Below are 20852 nucleotides of genomic sequence, written 5' to 3' on the forward strand. Positions count from 1 at the left end.
AATTATAAGAACAAATTCAAAATTTTCATCTGTAAAGGAAAGAAAGGAACTTGTCATAAACCATGAAAATTTTCATTGGTAGAGGAAAGATTAAGGATTACTGAAGATGAAATGAAGGGGAGAACAGAAATAAGAAATGGACAAGCCAGAGCAAGCGTGTTTTACCTCCAAAGAAGAATTTTGCGTGTATCATAAAAATTCTACGACTTTCTTTTGGGCTTTCAATTACAAGCTAATTTGGCACTGCTACACCTTTTTTCAAAAATGAACTTTGGTCCAAGTTAGATTCCTTTTCAGAGTGATATTGGCCATGAATTTCTCGCATATGAATTAGGGCTGTTTACAATTTTGTTTTCAAAATTATATTCCTTGGTATCTTGAATGACATGATAAAGAGGAGAGAATAAATAGAAAGAGCCAGTCATGTGAACCTCTCGTTCAAGTTCCAAACTGTGAGGTGATTTGGTTCGGGGTCTTATCAAAACTACCGCTTGGAGACTGTGCAGAGGAGGACAATAGAACTGCTCTTCCTTCATTAGGACCGCTCCAGCAACTTCGTCCATCTGAGACTTTTCTTTACATAGACATATTTCAATTTCTTTCTTGGTCAATACGTAATGAATTCGGATCCTTCATCTTTGAAGCCTAGATGATTATTTTCAGTTCTCGTTCTATAAATTTAATCATAGAACACGGCAGATACTTCATCCTTTTAACCTGTGTTTTGACACGAGTTTCGGCCAACAGTATTCAAAAGACATAAATCATTTAAAATTATGATTCAGCTGCTAAGAAATTTCCAGTGACGCATCGGGTGTTTGTTGAGTAAAGAAAAAGCAAAAGATGATACGAGGGTAAGACAGTAGGAGCCAGAAATGATGGAAAGTGAAAAGACGAGAGAGAGAGAGGCGAGGACAGGGGGTGAATAGAAGAATGAGTGGAGACTGAGTGGTAGAAAATTTGTGGAAGAAAGAAGAGGCCCACATTGCACATTGTCTAATGTCTATGGAGAAAACAGCAGACAAGCGAAAGTCCAGTGGGGTTGGAACTTGCGTTCCATTGTCAATAGTTTCTCCTATAAACAGTTAGACTTAGACACTCGCGGTCTGCTCCTTGCCCCCACATCCACATGCCTTTGTTTCTTACACTTTCCTCTCTTCCTCATCCACCCAATCATAAATACCTCTCTTCTCTACCCCCTCCTCAATCGCGCTCGCTCTCTCTCTCTCTCTATATATATATATATCTCCCTCCCCGCCAAGAACATTCAAAGCTCAAGAAATTGCCATTCATGGCCATCAAAAAAGCCAACAAGCTACCGCAGCCAGTTGTGCTGAAGCAAATCCTCAAGAGATGCTCGAGTTTTGGAAAGAAGCAGGGGTATCATGAAGTGGGTCTTCCTGATGATGTTCCAAAAGGCCACTTTGCTGTCTATGTTGGGGAAAACAGAACCAGATACATCATCCCCATTTCGTGGTTGGCTCACCCGCAGTTTCAAACACTGCTCCGGAGAGCTGAGGAGGAGTTTGGCTTCAATCATGATACTGGTCTTACCATCCCTTGTGATGAAGTTGCTTTTGAGAACCTCACCTCGATGATCAGATAAAGTGGGAAGGACTCTCCGACACCGTGGATGTGGTGTTGCTTTACATCATGAATCTCCTTCTCTAGTGCTGGTTCTGACCGGGACATTGTTAACAATTTGCCATATGGTATTGTAATTTGTATATAGATTGACGTCCCTGAAGGTTTTCTTTTCCTCAGAAATGCCATTCGTATACTTCATGGGCAATGATTTATTTGAGGATATGTTTATTGGTTGGGCATTCATCCGCTTTAATTTCTTTCTTTCTTTCTTTTCCAAGTCCTCTTTTCTGTAACTTGAACATGATTACTAATTTGCTGTTGCTAACATCACTATAAGGCTTGGAGAAGTATTCGACTGACTGAAAGGCTATGTCTTCGACAGTCAAATCAAGCAAAAGTAGTTTCTGCTTTGTGTTAATGAGAAGATGAGAAAGTATAAGAATGGTTTTTTATATCTCACATGTCACAGTTTCTCAAGAGCCAAAAACAACCTATATTCATGTATTAACTAGCCGTGATTTTTTGACAGTTACGGATTTTGTTGTTAAAGGATGATGCCATGGAGGAGCTAATTCTAAACTGACACAGCCGTTAGTGGAATTGAAAATGTTTGATAATTGTTTCCAGATACTTCATTAGAAGGGTCTTCAATATGAAAGATTAACATTTTTGTATTCTTTCGCGAATCCTCGTACTGCAGAATTTTTTCATCATCCAAAAAAGCGGAATGTTACTGCATGGTCTATATTTTACTGATGATCAGATGGGAAATTTGGTGTTGGTGACTTGGTTCAATGCGTCGCAATCAGTCATCTCTTGTGTATAATTGATGATTCTGTCATATCAATCCCCTAACATCACGCTTTAAGCTACAATCATGGGGAGCGATAGATTCTGATGGAACCCTCTACTCTATTAAGCTTAAAAATACGCAAAACAGAAAATACACTGTAAATGTAGCTAACAATTACTATTGCTGAACAATAGAGTGGGATTACAATCAAAATAAAGACTGAAACTACACTCAGATGGCAATTACAGAGCATGAAACAACATAAACTACATCCTCCGAACAGCAACACGAACACTGGTCTCTCACAAATACAAACTAAAATAGAAAGATAAAATGATGAAGAAAAGATGATCTTCTCCACACCTAATTTGGCATTCGAGAGGCTAGAACTTTCCTCACATGACCATAATTCTCCAACAATTCTCTCCATCCCTCATCACGGAAGTACATAATCCTAGGCTACACTTAACCTGACTTTTCATTTGAATCTTACAATTATAAACCTTAAAATAAACCTCTTGACCACGGATCTTAGTCTTCTCTAAATCACCTCCCTGCTTAGATTGTCTACTATAAGCCTTAGGAAATGACAGGAAAATCTTTTGGGAATCACCAGCTCTATCAGATTCCCTTTTTCTTGCTGAATAATCAGAAGTTTCCTTCACCGAAGAAATTGTCAGCAAATAGCCCAAGCAGAGAAAGAAGTACTCAGATGCATGTTTTGTCTTGCATGGGAGAGTTTGCCGGTTTTTGCTACACATCTCATCTCACCTTGCGAGTTAGAGAGTCATCATCCAACAATGAACATCCTCGATCGACAATGTTTTGTTAACCCTTCCGAGGTTCCACACCCACAGAGGACAGAGTACTTGTCCATACAATTACAAGTACCAAAACCCCTTTTTTCTGCTTTTTCTTTTTGCAATTCCCTTTCCATTATATGAGAATTCAAGCGTATGACGTGGTGCCCACTCGGTACTTGCAGACTCATCCATAATTGATCACATTCAAAATGTAGATTATCCTCTGACAAACGCAAGCTTAATCTCCCTCTAGCTTTGTGCTTTGTCCATTTGGTGCACATGCGCATGGGGTCTCATTGTCCTTCAAATGGGGTCCCCTGCTCGATTGAGCTCTTAATGCTTTTTTTTTTTTTCCTCTAGCTTATCAGATAACATAGTCCAATTACCTTAGCCACAGAAATAAAGCGAAATGATTCGCTTTTATTCCATTCAAAATGCTAGGCTTCTATTGCTATATATGGTTGGGTGGGTTTGTGACGTGCCATGAAACAGAAACTTTTTAAAAAGAGGGCCACGTTCTTGTGAGAAATCTATGTAAGATACAACACAACACTTCAAATGTTTTTGCATTCTTTTATGTTGTCCCGTGTCTTTAAGTGACAAGTGTAACTATAGTCGTGTAAAGATCTTGAATTGTTCGGAACCTTGGATTCGGATGTTAGTATTCCCTCATAATGTCGTTTAGGTGTCTACTTCTATTGAGAGAAGAATCAATCAGGAATTGTTCACCGTTTGATTGTGATGAAGACACAGCAAAAGTAATGACCAAGATAAGAATCGCTAATGGTTTTCAAGATGATGATTTTTCATTTTAAGAGGAAAAGACAACGAAGTGAAATGAAAACAATAGTGCTTGTCTGGAAATAACATGACCGCTTCAGTTCACATGCTAAACTTCTGAACGTACAAACAAGGAAATGCCATAAACTATTGGGGCGACCCTTTTTTCTCTGTCCTCCGGAATTGATTGATGAATTATTGGAGGTAATCACGGAGATTTATGCTTCAGTAGTTCAATAATGTTCTGGTTAAATCAACTTCCGTTCTCCCTTACAATAAAGATGTTGCATATTTTATTTTTGTCAGAACGTAAATGAAAGTGAAGATGGCGATGGGCATTTATGGAATGAAATAATAATACTTGTTTTTTGAGCAAGAGGTTCTTATCAATCTGATCTAATTTCTTGGGATTTTATCGTCATTCACGTTGTTGTTGTCAGGTGATGAATGATGAAAAATGTACTTGGCGAAATTTCTTGCGTTGGAAAAAAAAAAATTAAAATACATTTACTTTCCTTTTAATTTATCTTAATTAAGGATATATTTCTTCTATTTGAACCTTTCTTAGATTTAATAGTTTTAAAATACAAACCTTCTTTATATTTTTAAAATTTATTTTCATTCACTTAATCATTAATTAATCATTAAGTCATGTATATTAAACTAAATTACCTTTTTGTAATATTATGTAAAAATCATTTAAAATATAAAAATTAATGTTTATGTTTTTAAAATTTTATTCATATTTTAAAATTTTTAATTAATTTTATAAATTTTTATTCAGTAATTTTTAAAAAATTTAAATACAAAATTTTTAAAATAATATTTTATATAAAAAAACATAATGAAATAGTGACGTTTAATAATTAGTCAATATAATTTATACTTCCTCCGTAAAAAAATGTGAGATATTTTTTGAGGAATTTAATGTTAAAAAGTATAAGGCATTTTTAGTCTTTTAAAATGTAATTATTACCTTTTTTTTAAAAGTGTCGTTATTGATAATAATTTTATATTTATTGTAGGATATTTAATAAAGGTAAATATGAAAAGATATAGTTAGTTAAAAAGTAAATAATTATTTTATTGGAAGGTAAAATTCGGTTAAAAATGCCTTATATTTTTAAACGGAGAGAATATTTATTTTATTTAAATTTATTTAATTTAAACATAATATTTTTAAATTATTTATTTAACTATTTCATAATTATTTAAAGTTCTCTAAATTGAGGGGAGAGGATATAACATTAGATTGTAAGGGAAATTAATAATTTTAAGTTGTTTAACATAATTAAAAATAAAAATGAAATTATCTTATAATATTTAATGAAATATTTCTAACAAACTAAAATATAAATTTTAAAAATAGAGAGGACGTAATTGTAATTTACTCAAAAAGAAAAAAGAAACTTCTCCTCATGCACTTAGTATTTTGCTGGTTTGATTAAAATAATTTCTCCTTTATTCCAAAAAAAAGTACTCTTGGTATAGATGAAGGGAGAGACGAGAATAGAGCATACTTTGAAGGGGGGGCTTTTAAGAATAATAAAAATATTATATCCTTCTTCTTCTTATTCCCATCCAAATCAAGGTTAGCACAAAAAATAATGACATTATATTTGGCTGGATAAAAATAGTACAAGAATAGGAGAAATGATCAAATGATGATAATGCCCCTAATATAATTTTTTTATCAAATATGATTATTAGTCATCTATTTAATAAAAAATTGTAAAAATATATTCATATTTAATTTTCTAAATTCGTAAGAATATTTTCAAATGAACAAATCATTGTTAGAACCTCATAAAAATGCAAAAAGTTGGGGAAAACAAATCTGGAGAATGAAAGTTGATAAATCCTTTGTCAAGACATTATGCGAGGATAAGTGGGCTTTGGAAATCCCCGCACACGCTCCTGACCAAGGCTCCGAGAGTGTATGATAATCCGTAGGGTGGCATTTGTTGTGATTTGGTTGTAATTATGGGATGAGCCGATCATTTCACGGGACAAGCGAAAGGGAATCCACGGGTTCAAATTCCACGACCATTGGTTATGCAGGTCTCATCATTTGTCTCCTGATCCAATCAAATCACCCATAATCAAGAGGTCATGCGGTGTGAATAGTTGGAGTTTTTGAAATTACAAGAGAATGAATAAGATCCTGAGATTTAGAGTTGTTAGGCAAATGAAGATGTGGAGGAACATTAATAATGGGTATGGGAGAAGCAGGGCAGAAGAATTGTGATTTGTTAGTTTCTAGGTGGACGAATAAAGAAGAGGACCATCCAACGTGCCACTCGCACTCGCTCATACCCAACCCCGAGATTCTGAGCCATTCGTCTTTCTCCTTATGTCAGCTGTGTCTCCCAAAATTCTGACTTCTATGCTCCCATCATCCCCTTCTCGTCCATGCATGTGTTTGTGTTGCCTCCTTTGGTGCCATCCCTTGTACCTGCAAAACTCTTGTCCGGTTCTCACAGTTTACATTTGCAATTCAAATCTGATAGTAACACCAACCTCGACATTCTACAACTCCACTTCGTCCTCATCAGTCGGAGCTAACACTTCCCTTTCTTTCTAGTTTGTACCGTAAAGGTCTCTTGATGACATTGTTTTTGCTCAACAGGCTCATTTCTTAGCTCTTGTATCTCTTTACTTTTAACAACCTATTTTCACCCTTTCAAATTTAAAAAAAATGTTTTCAACCACAAATCCTATTAGAATAATTAGTTTTTACCAGATTTCAATTTGAAGTCATCTTTGTTTTTCAGCATTAACTTTTGACTTTATAAATTTTCAATTGAATATTTGGGGAAAAAAAAACAAACAAACAAACTAAATGCACGGACTGCAAAATTAAACACGGTCTCAATATCTCAGACTCTCTCCGTGATGGTAGCTTTGCCAGCGGTGGACACTTTTGTCCACTAAAAAAAAATACTTTATTTCCCACCAAAGACGTTAATGATTCTTGATTTTAAAACTTTAAAATTCACAGTTCTTTAATATACTCATTCACTTCTTAATAAGTTATAACACTAGATATGATACATATATGATATATCAACAGTTTTATTTTTTAAAAGTATAGTGTACGATACAATATGCACACACATACTCATAAAAAATAAAAAAGTATATATATTTGAATGTAATCATTTTATTTTAAATATTATTTTCCTCGTTTTATAGACGATTTGAAATAAAGTGGCCCCGAAAAAAGGAGATTTTGAAATAAAGTAAAGAGACTACGACATAAATTACAACCTAAAATAGTGTACTTATAAGTAAATAGTTAAAGATACTAGCAAATGGATAAAATATTTATTTTTGAAGTTATCATAGACCTATTTTTTATGAAATTTTAATATTTAATTTTAAAAGCGAATAATAAAAAAAGTAGGAATAAAAAGATTAATATGGCTATCTTTAATAAAACAATTTATTAAAAAATTTTCTTCAAAGTGCCAATGATGAAGTATCGACTCGCCATTTATGAGCGCCGAACATGCATCAATAGTTAAATTTTTTTAAATTAAAAAATAATTATCCAATATTTTATACATACCAATTGAAGAAGTATCGGCCTATAGTGATATTATAATATTGGATACAATGCCATGATATGTCAACTAATTTTTTATACTTCATAAATTATAAAATATATTTAACTATCTAACAAATATCAAAAGAAGCGATTAAATCATTAATTTTTTAAAAAATTAATAAATATTTTATTTTATTAATGTTTAAATAAAAATTTTTAAATTACCATTACATTCTTCATCATAATTAATAATTTTAAATAAAAATAATATTAAAAAATGACTGAAAATCCATTAAGTGATTTATAAGGTTAATTATTTTTTTAAAATTTTATTTTGTGAGTTTTTATAATATTTTTTTAAGCTTTTGAAAATAATCAAAATAAAAAAAATCATATTTTTAATTATTTTAAGAAGCTATTTTAAATAATTTTTGAAAATAATTTAGTGCGGTAAATAAGAGAGAGTGCTTTAAAGAGGTAAAACACATGAAGATATCATAAAATTTTTAAATAATATAATAGTAAATTATTTTTATAAAATAAATATCAAGAAAAATATTATAAAATTTAAAAATAACTAACTAATAATCACTTTTTTATTATTATAACCAAATATAAAATAATATCTATTTTTTATAAAATCTTTTTGAAAAAATTTATTTTTTATAAAATCTTTAAACTATCTAAAAATTACTTATTTGTTAATCTTACACAAACTCTCCCATAATGTCCTACCCCTCTGCTTTGATGTCTCCAAGACTCCAGCTACAAAATTAAGGTTTCAGCCATGGGCCAACTCCAATTACAGTTGGACCGGCGACTGATTAAGAGATTTTTTCTTGGCAAGTAAGATAATCTGATTTCCATGTTCATAAAAAAAAAATGATGAGATTTCCATGTTTAGATCGTAAAGCATATTTGGGCTATCTTCCAAAAATTTTCTTGGGCTTGTATTCTTCCGGAGAATAATTGGGCTTGTCTTAAAAACCAAGAAAACCACGCTAGCCCAAAAAGAACAGAATGTGTTTTCTATATAAATCGTGCTGCAAACCCTAGTTATTCAGTCACCGCCAGTCTCTGTTGCCTTTGCTTTCGTTCCAGGAGAGGCGCCATGGGGCGGGTCATCCGTGCTCAGAGGAAGGGTGCTGGTTCGGTATTCAAGTCTCACACGCACCACCGTAAGGGTGCGGCTAGGTTCAGAAGCCTTGATTTCGGTGAGCGAAACGGTTATCTGAAAGGTGTGGTCACCGATGTCATTCACGACCCTGGTCGTGGAGCTCCTCTCGCCAAGGTTACTTTCCGCCACCCCTTCAGGTATAAGAAGCAGACTGAGCTCTTCATTGCAGCCGAGGGTGTGTATACTGGTCAGTTCGTCTACTGCGGCAAGAAAGCCTCCCTTGTCGTCGGTAACGTGTTGCCCCTGAGATCCATTCCCGAAGGAGCTGTTATTTGCAATGTAGAGCACCACGTCGGTGACCGTGGCGTATTTGCTAGGTCTTCTGGTGATTATGCCATCGTTATCAGCCACAACCCAGATAACGACACTTCTAGGTATGCCTCTGTTACTTTATTTCATGTTGCAGCTGCGGCTCATGTTATATATTAATTCTGAATTGTTTTTTATGGGTTTAGTGGGTTGATTTAATTGCATGTTGAAATCGTGTTGATTAGTTTGTAAACCTGCCCTTCATGAGCGAGCTTGTTTTGCTCATCAAAAATTTAGATCAATGATAATAAAACTGGACTGTCTATAATAAAACTGGACATTGTAGATTTTAGTTCACTGTAGTTTTACAATTTTATTAGTTTTGTTTTGGTAGGATAAGGCTATAGAATAAAGATGGCTTTCAATTTTTTAGAAAAAGACATTTCAACTTCAAAATCATAGTTGAAAAACTGTGATGTGTATCGAAACTAAATATGGATGGCTCATCTCTGACAAAGGATGAGCCCTAATGAGTATCCATGTAAATTTGGATTTATCCAGCGTTTAGTTTGTATTTTTAAAAATATTCTGCTGTTTGATCGATGTATTCTGTTTTGCCACTGTGGCTTTGCAAATATACAATGATCTACATCATAGCTTCAAGTGTTGTGTGCTGCTCCTCACTGGAACGTTTGAGATGGATTTTTGGAGTATTTTCAAAATCAGTTCATTTGTTTCGCTCGATGTTATTATGTGCACTATTAATAACTACCGACAATAAAAGGATCAGAATTGAGTCTGTTACCTAAAATTTAGGTCATTTATTCTTTATTGTGAAATAAGCATATTTCTGGTGAGAATTATAACTTTATAATTTACTTGATCCTATTAACAGGATCAAGCTGCCATCGGGTGCAAAGAAGATTGTTCCAAGTGGCTGCCGTGCCATGATTGGCCAGGTTGCAGGTGGAGGGAGAACTGAGAAGCCCCTTCTTAAAGCTGGCAATGCTTACCACAAGTTTAGGGTGAAGAGAAATTGCTGGCCTAAGGTGCGTGGTGTGGCTATGAACCCTGTGGAGCATCCTCATGGAGGGGGTAATCACCAACACATTGGACATGCAAGTACTGTCAGGCGTGATGCTCCTCCTGGCCAGAAGGTCGGTCTCATTGCTGCCAAGAGAACTGGTCGTCTTAGGGGACAAGCAGCTGCAACTGCTGCTAAAGCTGATAAAACTGCTTGAGGAGTGTCTTAGATTATTGTTCATTTGCATGTTTTTTGATCTTGTCTCTTTGATAGTTTGTCTGCCAACCTTGGCACTGTTTTGAGAACATATTTCCCCAAAATATGGAGTTTTGAATGGACAGCCTGTTATATTTGTTTAATATGCAATAGAATTAAGCAGTTTATCTCCTTTGCTAGTATCAATTTGTTGCATTTTTACGGAATCTGGTGATCCTATTCAAGCGCTAGAGAAGGTTGGCATCTGGTTATGGTAACTAGGGTATGGATGATCGTTTTAAGTTTTAGCTGTTGAGTAGGAACACATGCATTGTTGAAAACTGGTGATATTCATCCTGTGTCATTTTCGGGGTTCAAGTGTTTAACCATTTCAAGTGTTAGGCCAAAATCTTATCCGGTTGTTGTAGCTGGTCAGACGCGTTTGCCTGCCCTTGTGAACGATTTTGGAACCGAGGCTAATTACAGTGAGTCGTTTCTTTCAGGGCAGGTAGGTTTTCACAATTTATAGAGTAGTTGCAGAGTAGTTCCTGCACTATAAGAAACCACAAACCAAACTGGGAGCAGCTCTTTTAAAAACAATTTCTATGTAGAATTTGCTTTCTATGGATCCAAACTCGACATTTCATTTTGAACCTACATCTTAGGCTGAAATTAAAATTATACTCCACATTATTCATCAAATCACTAATTATTCTCATTAAGCTTAATTAATCATATTTAGATTTTTAGGATGTTATAAATGTAAATTGAAATTTACTAATACCACTTGAAAATTTATTAACATAACTTGAGAATTGATTAACGTTAGTCAAAAAAATTCATCAATAGCTTGTCAAATTTCTTATACATTTAGTCAAAAATATTTTAGATTAATTTGTTGTATTATATACATTGAGTTACAGAAAATATTAAGTACATAAAGTTTTAATTTACATCATACATATAATTAAAATATAATTTGTAGAAGTTCATATCACAATTTTTTAATCTATATTTTCAATTTTTGTAGTCCTCCGTGCTTGACATTTGAAATAAATGTCATTACCTGTGAAACTACTTCATTTAAAATAAATCTTGTTCTTTTGATAACAACTTTTTTCATGCTGTTATAGCTTCTGCATTTAGTTTTTTTTTTAAATCATTACCTGGATTTGTATACTTTCTAAGGTAAGCCTCTTTAAACTTACTTTAACTACTTTTCTACCTTAATGAATTTCTTTTTATCCTAGACATTGTCCTGCACACAAAAAGATTATGGGTAAAGAAAAAACAAAACACTATTGAATATATCTACCATCATTAATGAATACACAAGATGAAACTATTAAACTCACATTTTATCAAATCTAAAATTCTCTTATAGAACTTCTCAGTATAAAAACTATAAATGTTTTGTCACCTATGCAAAATCTTGATTCACAGTTCAATCTATTATACAGACTTTAATCAATTCATGCTAAGCATGCATGTTATAGATAAAATCCCTCTTTTATAAATATGCATGGGCGTTAATATATGCATGCTTATCTCACTTGACAATCACTGAAAGGGAGAGGGAGAGGGAGGGATATATGACATGAGAAAGAGGGATAGAGAGAACAGGAGAAGTGTAGTTATTGAGTATTAGTTCTTGCAATTAAAATTCCCCCCAGCTATATAAAGTTGGTGAGGACTATGATAGTGAAATATGCAATTCACTGTCGTAGCCAATGTCTAGCATACACAAGGAGAACTTAAAGTGTGATTCTAAGTAATGTTAATTATAGAATTTATGGGGATATGAAATTAAAAACCACAAAATACTATAAGTTTCATACTTTACAAATGAAAATCCTCACCTTTACAACTGTGCGAAGTACAGAAGGTGTGTCATATGCAAGCAATGGCCATTGGAGCTATGGCAAGGAGTGCAAGGGAATAGCGACAAAGAGTGCAACGAAAATATGAGGACCAACATTGGAGCACAGTTGTCACCAACGATTAACGCAACATTAGAGCTAACAAGGAGACGTCGAGGAATGCAAAAGCAGGAGACTTTGTGAAATAGAGAAAGAAAGGTTAGGATAGTGCGTGCAGATTTTTTGATTTTTTTTTCAGGGACATTTATGACAATTTATATTTTTAAAAATACCAATTAAGGGGATTTTAATATTCTATAATTTTTAATTGGGATTAATATCGGGGATCCTTAATTATCATTTTCTCTAAATTTATTGTTAGGTCTTGAGATAAAAGAGTATGAGAAAGGTAGGTCAATGGTTGTTAAGCACTTGGCACGAGGGACTTGAAATGACCGACAAAAGAGGGGGAAGCAAGGGAGGCCTTCCCCAAAAGAAAAGGATATTTGGATTAAATTTATTTTTTATTTTTCATTTTTCCGGCAATTTTTTTATTTTGAATTACAATGTCAAATTTGATCATTGTAAAATAATTATCGTTTACCAAACGGCAGCATCTGCGGAATAGAGAACCCTCTAAAGAAGCACTCACAAGCGAAAGATTCCAGCGGTCATTGTTAAACGCAGAAACGCTAACGCTATTTGGGTCGTCGCCACTAAGGGGGCTCCGAATCGTTTCGGTTGGAGAAATCCATCGTGCAAGCATACCGTATTTTAAAACGACGTGTTGCGGGGCGGGTGTTCGCGTACTCCACTTCTAAAACGACAACTGACATTTCTCCCGTGCGTGAATGAGTAGCACCCTGTGATTTCCAGTTCTAAAACCCTTTTGATTCTGGATTATCCTTCATCTCCGCATACTCGGATAGCTTTATTGCTTGAATACAATGGCTGTTTCAAAGAAAAATGCACGTATCCCCTGCCACTTAATTCTTGCGGTCATCATTGGGTTTATCGTTAATAAGGCTCTGTGCATCAGAAATCCGGATCGGAGCTCTGAATCCACCAAGGACTTACCAGACCAGGAACAACACTTGAAGATCGCAGTTTTTGCTATGGGAAGCTTCTGGAGGTCTGAGGCCGTCTTCGGGTGCTTGCCTGGCGTCATTCGGACCAGGGCTGGATATGCCGGCGGATCCAAGAGAAACCCTGAATACAGAAACCTGGGTGACCACGCCGAAGCCGTCCAGGTATTCCCACTTTCTAAAATGATCTTTTTAATTAAGCATGTCAAACGACTTCTGTTTCTTGGAGTTGAGGAAATAAATGGATCATAGCTAAGCTAGATGAAAATTTGTCTGGTCCTGTTTCCTTGGAAATTTCCCCTAGTTTGACAGTCTCAATTCAACCAATAAGTTCTGTTCCTTTCTTATTGTTGAATTTCTACCATACAAAGTACCAGATTTAGCTGTAGGAAAAAAAATCAGATATAGCAAGCAGTTTCTTGTAATTTAGAGGCTACAGAGTCTTTGGTAGCAGCTGAATAAAATTGATGCGCGATCACATAGTTCTATTCATATCAATCTCTTGGCGTTTATGAAACACTGAATGGAAGGTCATTTACCACTGTTCACATCACCAAGAAACGTATTGGTCTTGACGGTTTCAATTTTTAAACAAAATTATGGGTTAATATGATGATGCAGATCGAGTATGACCCCAGGCTAATTAGTTATGAGGAGCTTTTGAATGTGTTCTGGTCTAGTCATGATCCCAGGCAAGTATTTGGCCAAGGTCCTGACGTTGGTAATCAGTACAGGTACGAATCATGATGCTGGCATCAGTTTCCTATGGTCTTCATTTGAACCTTATGCAAACCACTGAACCATACCAGATCTGTTATTTTTACTAATGGAACTGAAGAATCAAGACTGGCTAGCATCAGTAAAGAGAATGAACAAACCAGTTCAAGAAGCAGCATCGTGACCACCCAAATTCAGGAACTTGGAGAATTTTATCCTGCGGAGCCTGAGCATCAGGTTTGTGATACCAAATTGATGTTATCTAGAAACACATTCGCTCCTTCGACTGTTCACTTTTCTGATCTGTTGATGCTTGAGCAAATTTTAGTTGCATTCCAGAAACCGTTGTATGAGACCGAGATCTGTGTAAGCTGCTGTCTGTTTGGCTTATGTATTTCAAGAGTATGACTACTCGGATTATTATCTGCTAATGCTCATTTTCTTGAAGAGATTTACTGCTAAACTATGGTAAATTCTATGCAAATATCGTTTGGGTTCATCCTCCTCTTTCTCCTTCTCTCTCTCTATATATATATGTGTGCGCTCGCATAATGAAGGTTTATTTTTGTAGCTGAAAGAAAATTGGTAACAAGGATGTTTTTATACCCTTAACCCTTGTAATCGCTGCCTGACGTTCTTTATCCTAAATATGCAGAAATTTGAACTCAAGCAAAACCCCTTTCTTCTTCAGCTAATTGGTAATCTGCCTGAAGAGGAACTTGAGAGGTCAAGTATGGCAACAAGATTGAACGGGTATGTGGCGGAGCTTTGCTCTCCAAAACTACAAAAACAAATTGATGCGAAGATCAATGAGATTATGAAAAAGGGTTGGCCCCTGTTGAGGGAATTCTAGTTGGCATCTTTGGAAGAAGCGCTTGTTTTCACGCATCAGTTGGGTGCTTAGATGAAGAGCTCCGGTTGTTGAAAGACTTGGAATTACACATTAGAGGAAGAACCAGATCATCTGGCTGTGCAGTTTTATCATTCTTCCTTTTAATTGTTCTTGATACCTTTTTTCTGTTGGGTTATAAAGAATTTGAAATTAAGATTTCCAAATAGAAGTTGTTGCACTTTCCTTTTTTAAAAATTTTGCGCCTACTTAACCGTAGCCCGTCGTATTGGGCATTTGGAATATAGAATGCAGTGCAATCTTGTCTCTGTCTACATAGTTGATGACAACCTTTCAACATGATGCGTCGAAATCATTCTCAAAGAGTTCTAGTCGTATAAGAACCGTATTCTCATGGGATTTTTTTTTTTTTTTAGCATAACATCAGGTCGTGTCATTCATAGATCATAAATCATGTCATTTATAAATCAATCCAAAGTCCATATTTATGTAGTTTATTTCTCCACTTGTTCAGAGGGAATACTTCAAAAAGAGAACATACCAGAAGCAAGTTTGAATTTGTTGTGTTGTGGCTTTGTTCTTATGGCGATATCTTTTAACATTTACAATATCGTCATCCACGTTCGAGTGTTTTTCTTCTTCGTGGAGGTGTAGTGTGGTCATATGAAGAGTTGAAATACAAGAAATATCTCATTCATGAGTGAAAATTAAACTCGCAAAACTTGTTTCTAGATCATATTAATTGTAATATTCAAAATTCGAATAGCTGGAAAGAAGGGAGAAACAGATTGGTTCTTCAGTCATGAACTTTTTTCCAGAGTTGCTTTGTGTGGGGACTACAGGGTGGTTCATTGTCCATGCGGCTTCCGAACTAGAAATTATTCAGTGGGTTTGTCAAATGATGGGGAAGGGTTATAGGATGGACAAGTAATAAAGAAGAGCTGTGACGTTTTGATGGTTTCCTATTTTCTAACAAGCCACGTCGCTTGTTTTATAGATAGTTGACGTACTTATCTTTTTTATGAATTACACGAAATTTTAAAAATAAGTCAGATTTTGAATAATATAATTTATTATAAATTACTTCTTCCTAAAATACAAGATATTTTTTAGAGGTTAGATACTTAAAAATATAATAAATTTTTAGTATTTTAAAATATAATCAAGGAAAAATGACAATTAAGGACCTCTAAGGATATTAATCAATGTTTTCAGAACCGGACCGGACATTGAACCGGAAAAGTTAGCGGTTTACGGTTCGCATGGTTCAACCGGTTGGACCAATCGGTGACGTAATAATTAAATTAAAAAAATTATATATGTATATAATAATTTAAATATAAGAAATACATATGAAATTGCTATTTAACTTAAAAAAAATCAAATATTTTAAATTTATCATGACTTAAAAAGCCATATGATATAATATAATATTAAATGATTAAAAAAATTTGTCATTTTTTAAAAAATTTGATAAAAAATAAAAAAAAGAGTTTTTTTAACAGTCCGGTTTTTGAAAACTGGATCCGGTTCCCGACTTAATTCTGGTTCCCAGTCTGACCGCCGGTTCGAAACGGCTCAAACCAACTCAACTCTTAAAATGATTTTTTCTTTTAAACCAGACCGGTCGACGGTTCAACCGGTTCGACCGGCCGGTCCGGTTTTCAAAACAGTGATATTAATCCCAGTTGAGAATCACAAAATATAGAAATTTCAATTAAAGACCATGTATTTAAAAAAATATAAATTGTCTACAATACCCCTTGGAGAAAAATATTAAAATACCCGTGCAGTGCAGCCCTATTATTGCTCTGTTTTAGCATCTCGCTACTACTTTCATTCTCGTTCTTGTTGCTTTGTTTTGGCATCTCATTGCTGCTATTGTTCTTGTTCATTCTTATTCTTTGTCGTTCCTCGGTGTGTCCAAATCAACTCCAGAGTTGCATCAATTGCCGGTGACAAGTCTACTCCAGTGTTGGTCCCTATATTTTCATCACACCCTCTGCCATTGTTCCCTCGCATTCTCTGTCATAGCTCCAACTGTTATTACTTGCATTTGAGGTCTATTGTACTCTGCACAGCTACAAAGGTGAGGATTTTCATCTGCCTAGGATTTTCTCTGAATTATAACTTAAAAAATTTTGTTCTGGCATAAAAGTTGAATGGGTTAGGTTCTTAATATTGTATTGAGTATAAACCCAATTTTGGTAATAGCTTCCTTTTTTGCCATATCCTTCACATATGCGATTCACTAAAATTATGTTATTGGGAAATTGTTACCTTTTATTAATTTTTGGCCTCTAGCTTAAGGGTGGTGAAATTTATTCCTTTAGAACGTTCACAAACATATTCAGAAAATGCTGTCAACTAAAGAGAGGGAACTTAATGCATGCTGTATTAGTTTCACATTTAATGTTTTTCTCTCTCTCAAACTTGGGTCTTTAAAAGGATTTTCCAAATATGATTAACTAAAAAAAGATTAAAGAAATAGAACTCTGGCGATCATCTCCCAAAATCCAAGTATTTAGCTTTTTCATGGATGTGTAGATAGTAAGTTTAACAAATGATTGTCAATATGCATTCAAGACTGGGCCTTCTCATGTAGTCTTTCTAAAAGTAAGCTAGCTACATTTTTTATATGTTTAATATTTTGTCTTTCTAGATACATTTTAGAGTCTCTAAGCCTTGAGTTGTTCTTTAATTCATAGAGTCACCTAATTTTGATGTCGCTTCAAATGCATTTTCTATCTTTAAGGTCAGAATTCCTATATATCCCTCACCTCGCCCCGGCCCTTAAAAAATTTGGGGGGTGGGGAGCAAAGAAAAAGCTAATCATACTTCCTCTCTCTTTTCTTCTTTACTAATTCTAAACTTCCTTTTACCACTCCATTATACACTTCAAAAATGTTATATTTATACTCATTGATTAGTGAACACATTTGATTAGCAAAATTAATCAAATTTAGGAACAAAATGATTATGCTATGCAACCTAGCTATAGTTTAATAATACGCTTCCTCTTGAGCAATGGTACACCTATTTGTTCTGAAACTGTGACTCTTTTCGCTTGATGGGTGGTAATCCTGGAGGACGTGCAGTTAATGGCAGTTCTAAAAAGGTTTTGTTTTCATAATCTTCATAATGCAGCTCGGTCAACTGAGGCATGTCAATGGTTTCTATCGAAGTCATTATGGAGCTGTAAATTTTTTCATGTGCATAGATGGTGTAGCATTCTTTAACATATAAATACACATTACTATGAACTAATTTTATTGCTGCATATGCATGTGCACAAGGAATTCCTATCATCTGCCATTCTTGACAAGAGTATTCTCACAATGTTAGATTCACATTCAAGTCATTGTTTCCCACCTTTACTAGTATCATATTCACACTATAATATTCAGCCACTATAATTTCAAATCTCAATACATTCTCCCTCAACTTGGGTTCAACATGAGATCTAACTTTATTTGACCAATTTGTCATTTCTATCTTGCTATTATATAGTTTTCTCGCTAATTTTGCTCTGTGCTCATTTATTAGTGCACATGTATAATGTTTTCTCTCTTTCACTAGTCAAGCATTAAAAGATTCAACATGATTTATTATTATGTTGTCCCATCTTTTATATAAAAATCTTGCTAAGGCTCAACGATCTATATTCCTATTTATTTTTAACCATCTTGCCAACTGTGGGAAAAAAACCATCAAATGACTCATAGCAATATGAAATTCTATTTCCAACCTTGCATATGCAATGTTATGCAACAACTTAAGTGCATCTTCCTTGGCCTTCCCATCAATCCTTCGTATGCCACTATTAATTTTTGTAAACTTAGAGCTGTAATTTTCTTTGACATAATGATAACAAAAAGCATGTCAATTGCCATCAAATATTGCACATACTGCACCAATAATAGTATTATGCCTATCTAACACTATGGACAATTGAACTTGATGTGTGATCTCTCTCATATTTTCAAGAAACCAAGCTCAATCATCATATGTTTCTCCACCTACTATTGCATAAACCAAAAGGAATAAGTCATTATTTGCATCAATTGTAGAAACTGCTAGCAAAGTTTTCTTATATGGACCACTTAAATAACTTCCATCAATAACAAAAATTGGATGAGCACCTTAGAGAAATCCTTTGATGCAGCATAGATATGCAATAAAAAGTCTGTCAAATCTGTAATTTATCGAGGCAACCCACTTTACAACTGTGTCTAAGTCTATCTCCTTCAATTTCTCACAAAGTCATAGGATCAACATGTATGATTGTTGTGGAAGCCCATATATTTCCTCCAATGCTCTATCTTTTCCCTCAAAACTTGTCAATATGTGAGGTTCAACCCATACTCTTTGTAGAGGCCTTATCTAATATCATTTGAAGTTTTCTCCATATTCCCCCTCATAATGTCAATGATGATTGATTATGTCAATCTTGAGCTAGCCTTTTACTTTAATAGGAGGTTATCTTGAGTAAAATATATGTGTTCATTGTGAAATTTTTTCACATGTAATATAGAGGTTGTCTTCCCAAGAGCATAAGCTGAAATTTTTCATTTACAACCATTAATATTGCATTTGACAATAATCTTCTTAAGGCTATTTCTCACAAATATGTAACCAAATTTATAAGTAAGGTTGTATTTATATACTTTTCTGAATACAATTGCATCATCAAATGTCTAGCCAACACCCATAAATAAATCCTTCCATTTTACTAAATTAACCTCAAGGAGTGGTGCAAGAGCATTTTGTAACAGCCCTTTGGGTCACCCGCCTCTCCGAGGTCTTTTTCCAGCGCAAGACACTCTCCCCCCAGGCCCCACAACAGGGCGACCCCACCCCTTACAGTGAGTATCAGGAGACAAAGGCTTTCCCGCAGTAGTGTGCAGGATTATTCCCCTTGCGGAGAGCCTCCCCAGGTTCAATCCTCCAACCTCTCCTACATAACAAAGTTGAGGCTGAACCTGGTACCATTGAGGCAAATTTTTCACGCTCAAAAACAAGAAAATAGAGAACATGAGATAAGTTATTTTGCTATTACCTTTTAGTGTTCAGTGAAGAGAAAATTTTATAAAATTGGCTATTTTTTTATCCCATGGTCCTTAATTGAAATTTCTATATTTTATTATCCCCAACTAGGATTAATGTCCTTAATTGTCATTTTTCCTATAATTAATGTGTTTTTTTCAAAAAATACTCTTAATAAAGAAATAATTTGATATTTAAATGTTAGTGAAATATCTTATTAAATTAGAGTAAATATAAAGGATTGTATTAATTGAAAGATAGTTAACTAATTTATTGAGTGAGATTCAATTAAAAAAGTCTTGTATTTTTTAATAAAGGGAATAAATTATATATATTGCATAATATATTAATGATCATATTAATGCATTTACTTCTTAATTATTAATTACATGTAAGTTTTATGTGAACATTATTTTACTATAAAAATGATTTTTAAGAATTTAAAATAATGATAAATTAAATTAAATCAGTAATTTTAAAAACATAAGAAAGCCGACAATGAAGAATTTTTATTATTAATTATTATATGGTTTAATACTTTCATCCCAAGTGAAAGGGGAGCAATATGTATATTATATTATATATATACATATACACATATTCAACATGATAATGGATAGTTTTATGTTGCATTACCAATGATTAAATTAGTTAATGAATTGAAGATACTTCTACACGACCGTAAGAGTAGTTATAAGGGGATAACATTAAATGTAGTTTATCATAAGATATTTCAAAACTTGGAATGAGTGATCTTTTACTGTATTTTAGAATGTATGTGATCGAAATGTCTTTAATTTTATTAATTTACATGTGAAGGTAGTTGTGTTTTCAACAATTGGAAAACATGAATTGTTTGCTTCCATGCAACAAATGATAATAAGTAGTATAATAAGACTCGAATAGAACATAAACATAAATTACAAAAGAAAAAAGAAGATAAAAATAAGTAGTATAATATATAATATAGCAATTTGTAACAAGAAAATGATAATAAAATCTCACTAAAATATATAAATAACAATCAGGTCCTTTAAAATGTCATAATTTTTTTAAAGTTTCTTGATACCTTAATGACATTAATGATTTTAGGTTAAATAATTAAATTATCTTTTATTCAAAATAAAAAATTAATGG

General features: G+C 33.9%; 3 protein-coding genes across 3 annotated transcripts; all 3 read left to right on the forward strand.

The window, feature by feature from the left end:
• The first annotated feature begins 1003 nt into the window (after window positions 1–1003).
• On the forward strand, window positions 1004–2479 carry LOC129322973 (protein SMALL AUXIN UP-REGULATED RNA 12). The gene has a single exon (XM_054969456.1). It carries the CDS (start codon window positions 1130–1132, stop codon window positions 1604–1606), a length of 477 nt encoding a protein of 158 aa, XP_054825431.1. The 5' UTR covers window positions 1004–1129; the 3' UTR covers window positions 1607–2479.
• Window positions 2480–8565: 6086 nt separating this feature from the next.
• On the forward strand, window positions 8566–10351 carry LOC129322361 (60S ribosomal protein L8-3). Its single transcript, XM_054968684.1, has 2 exons — window positions 8566–9064; window positions 9835–10351. The coding sequence occupies exons 1-2, from the start codon at window positions 8625–8627 to the stop codon at window positions 10178–10180; spliced, it is 786 nt and encodes a 261-aa protein (XP_054824659.1). The 5' UTR covers window positions 8566–8624; the 3' UTR covers window positions 10181–10351.
• Window positions 10352–12664: 2313 nt separating this feature from the next.
• On the forward strand, window positions 12665–14983 carry LOC129322362 (peptide methionine sulfoxide reductase A5). Its single transcript, XM_054968685.1, has 4 exons — window positions 12665–13267; window positions 13724–13836; window positions 13912–14056; window positions 14475–14983. Exons 1-4 carry the CDS (start codon window positions 12965–12967, stop codon window positions 14670–14672), a joined length of 759 nt encoding a protein of 252 aa, XP_054824660.1. The 5' UTR covers window positions 12665–12964; the 3' UTR covers window positions 14673–14983.
• The last annotated feature ends 5869 nt before the right edge of the window (window positions 14984–20852 follow it).

The sequence above is a fragment of the Prosopis cineraria genome, unplaced genomic scaffold, assembly GCF_029017545.1.
Source record: "Prosopis cineraria cultivar Desert tree isolate PC_DT_omini unplaced genomic scaffold, ASM2901754v1 PC10, whole genome shotgun sequence".
Lineage (NCBI taxonomy): Eukaryota > Viridiplantae > Streptophyta > Magnoliopsida > Fabales > Fabaceae > Prosopis > Prosopis cineraria.

Coding starts and splice junctions, on each gene's coding strand:
- LOC129322973 (XM_054969456.1), top strand. CDS start 1,130: ATGCCTTTGTTTCTTACACTTTCCTCTCTTCCTCATCCACCCAATCAT.
- LOC129322361 (XM_054968684.1), top strand. CDS start 8,625: ATGGGGCGGGTCATCCGTGCTCAGAGGAAGGGTGCTGGTTCGGTATTC. Junction 9,065..9,834: donor CCAGATAACGACACTTCTAG/GTATGCCTCTGT, acceptor TCCTATTAACAG/GATCAAGCTGCCATCGGGTG.
- LOC129322362 (XM_054968685.1), top strand. CDS start 12,965: ATGGCTGTTTCAAAGAAAAATGCACGTATCCCCTGCCACTTAATTCTT. Junction 13,268..13,723: donor ACCACGCCGAAGCCGTCCAG/GTATTCCCACTT, acceptor ATGATGATGCAG/ATCGAGTATGACCCCAGGCT. Junction 13,837..13,911: donor GACGTTGGTAATCAGTACAG/GTACGAATCATG, acceptor GAACCATACCAG/ATCTGTTATTTTTACTAATG.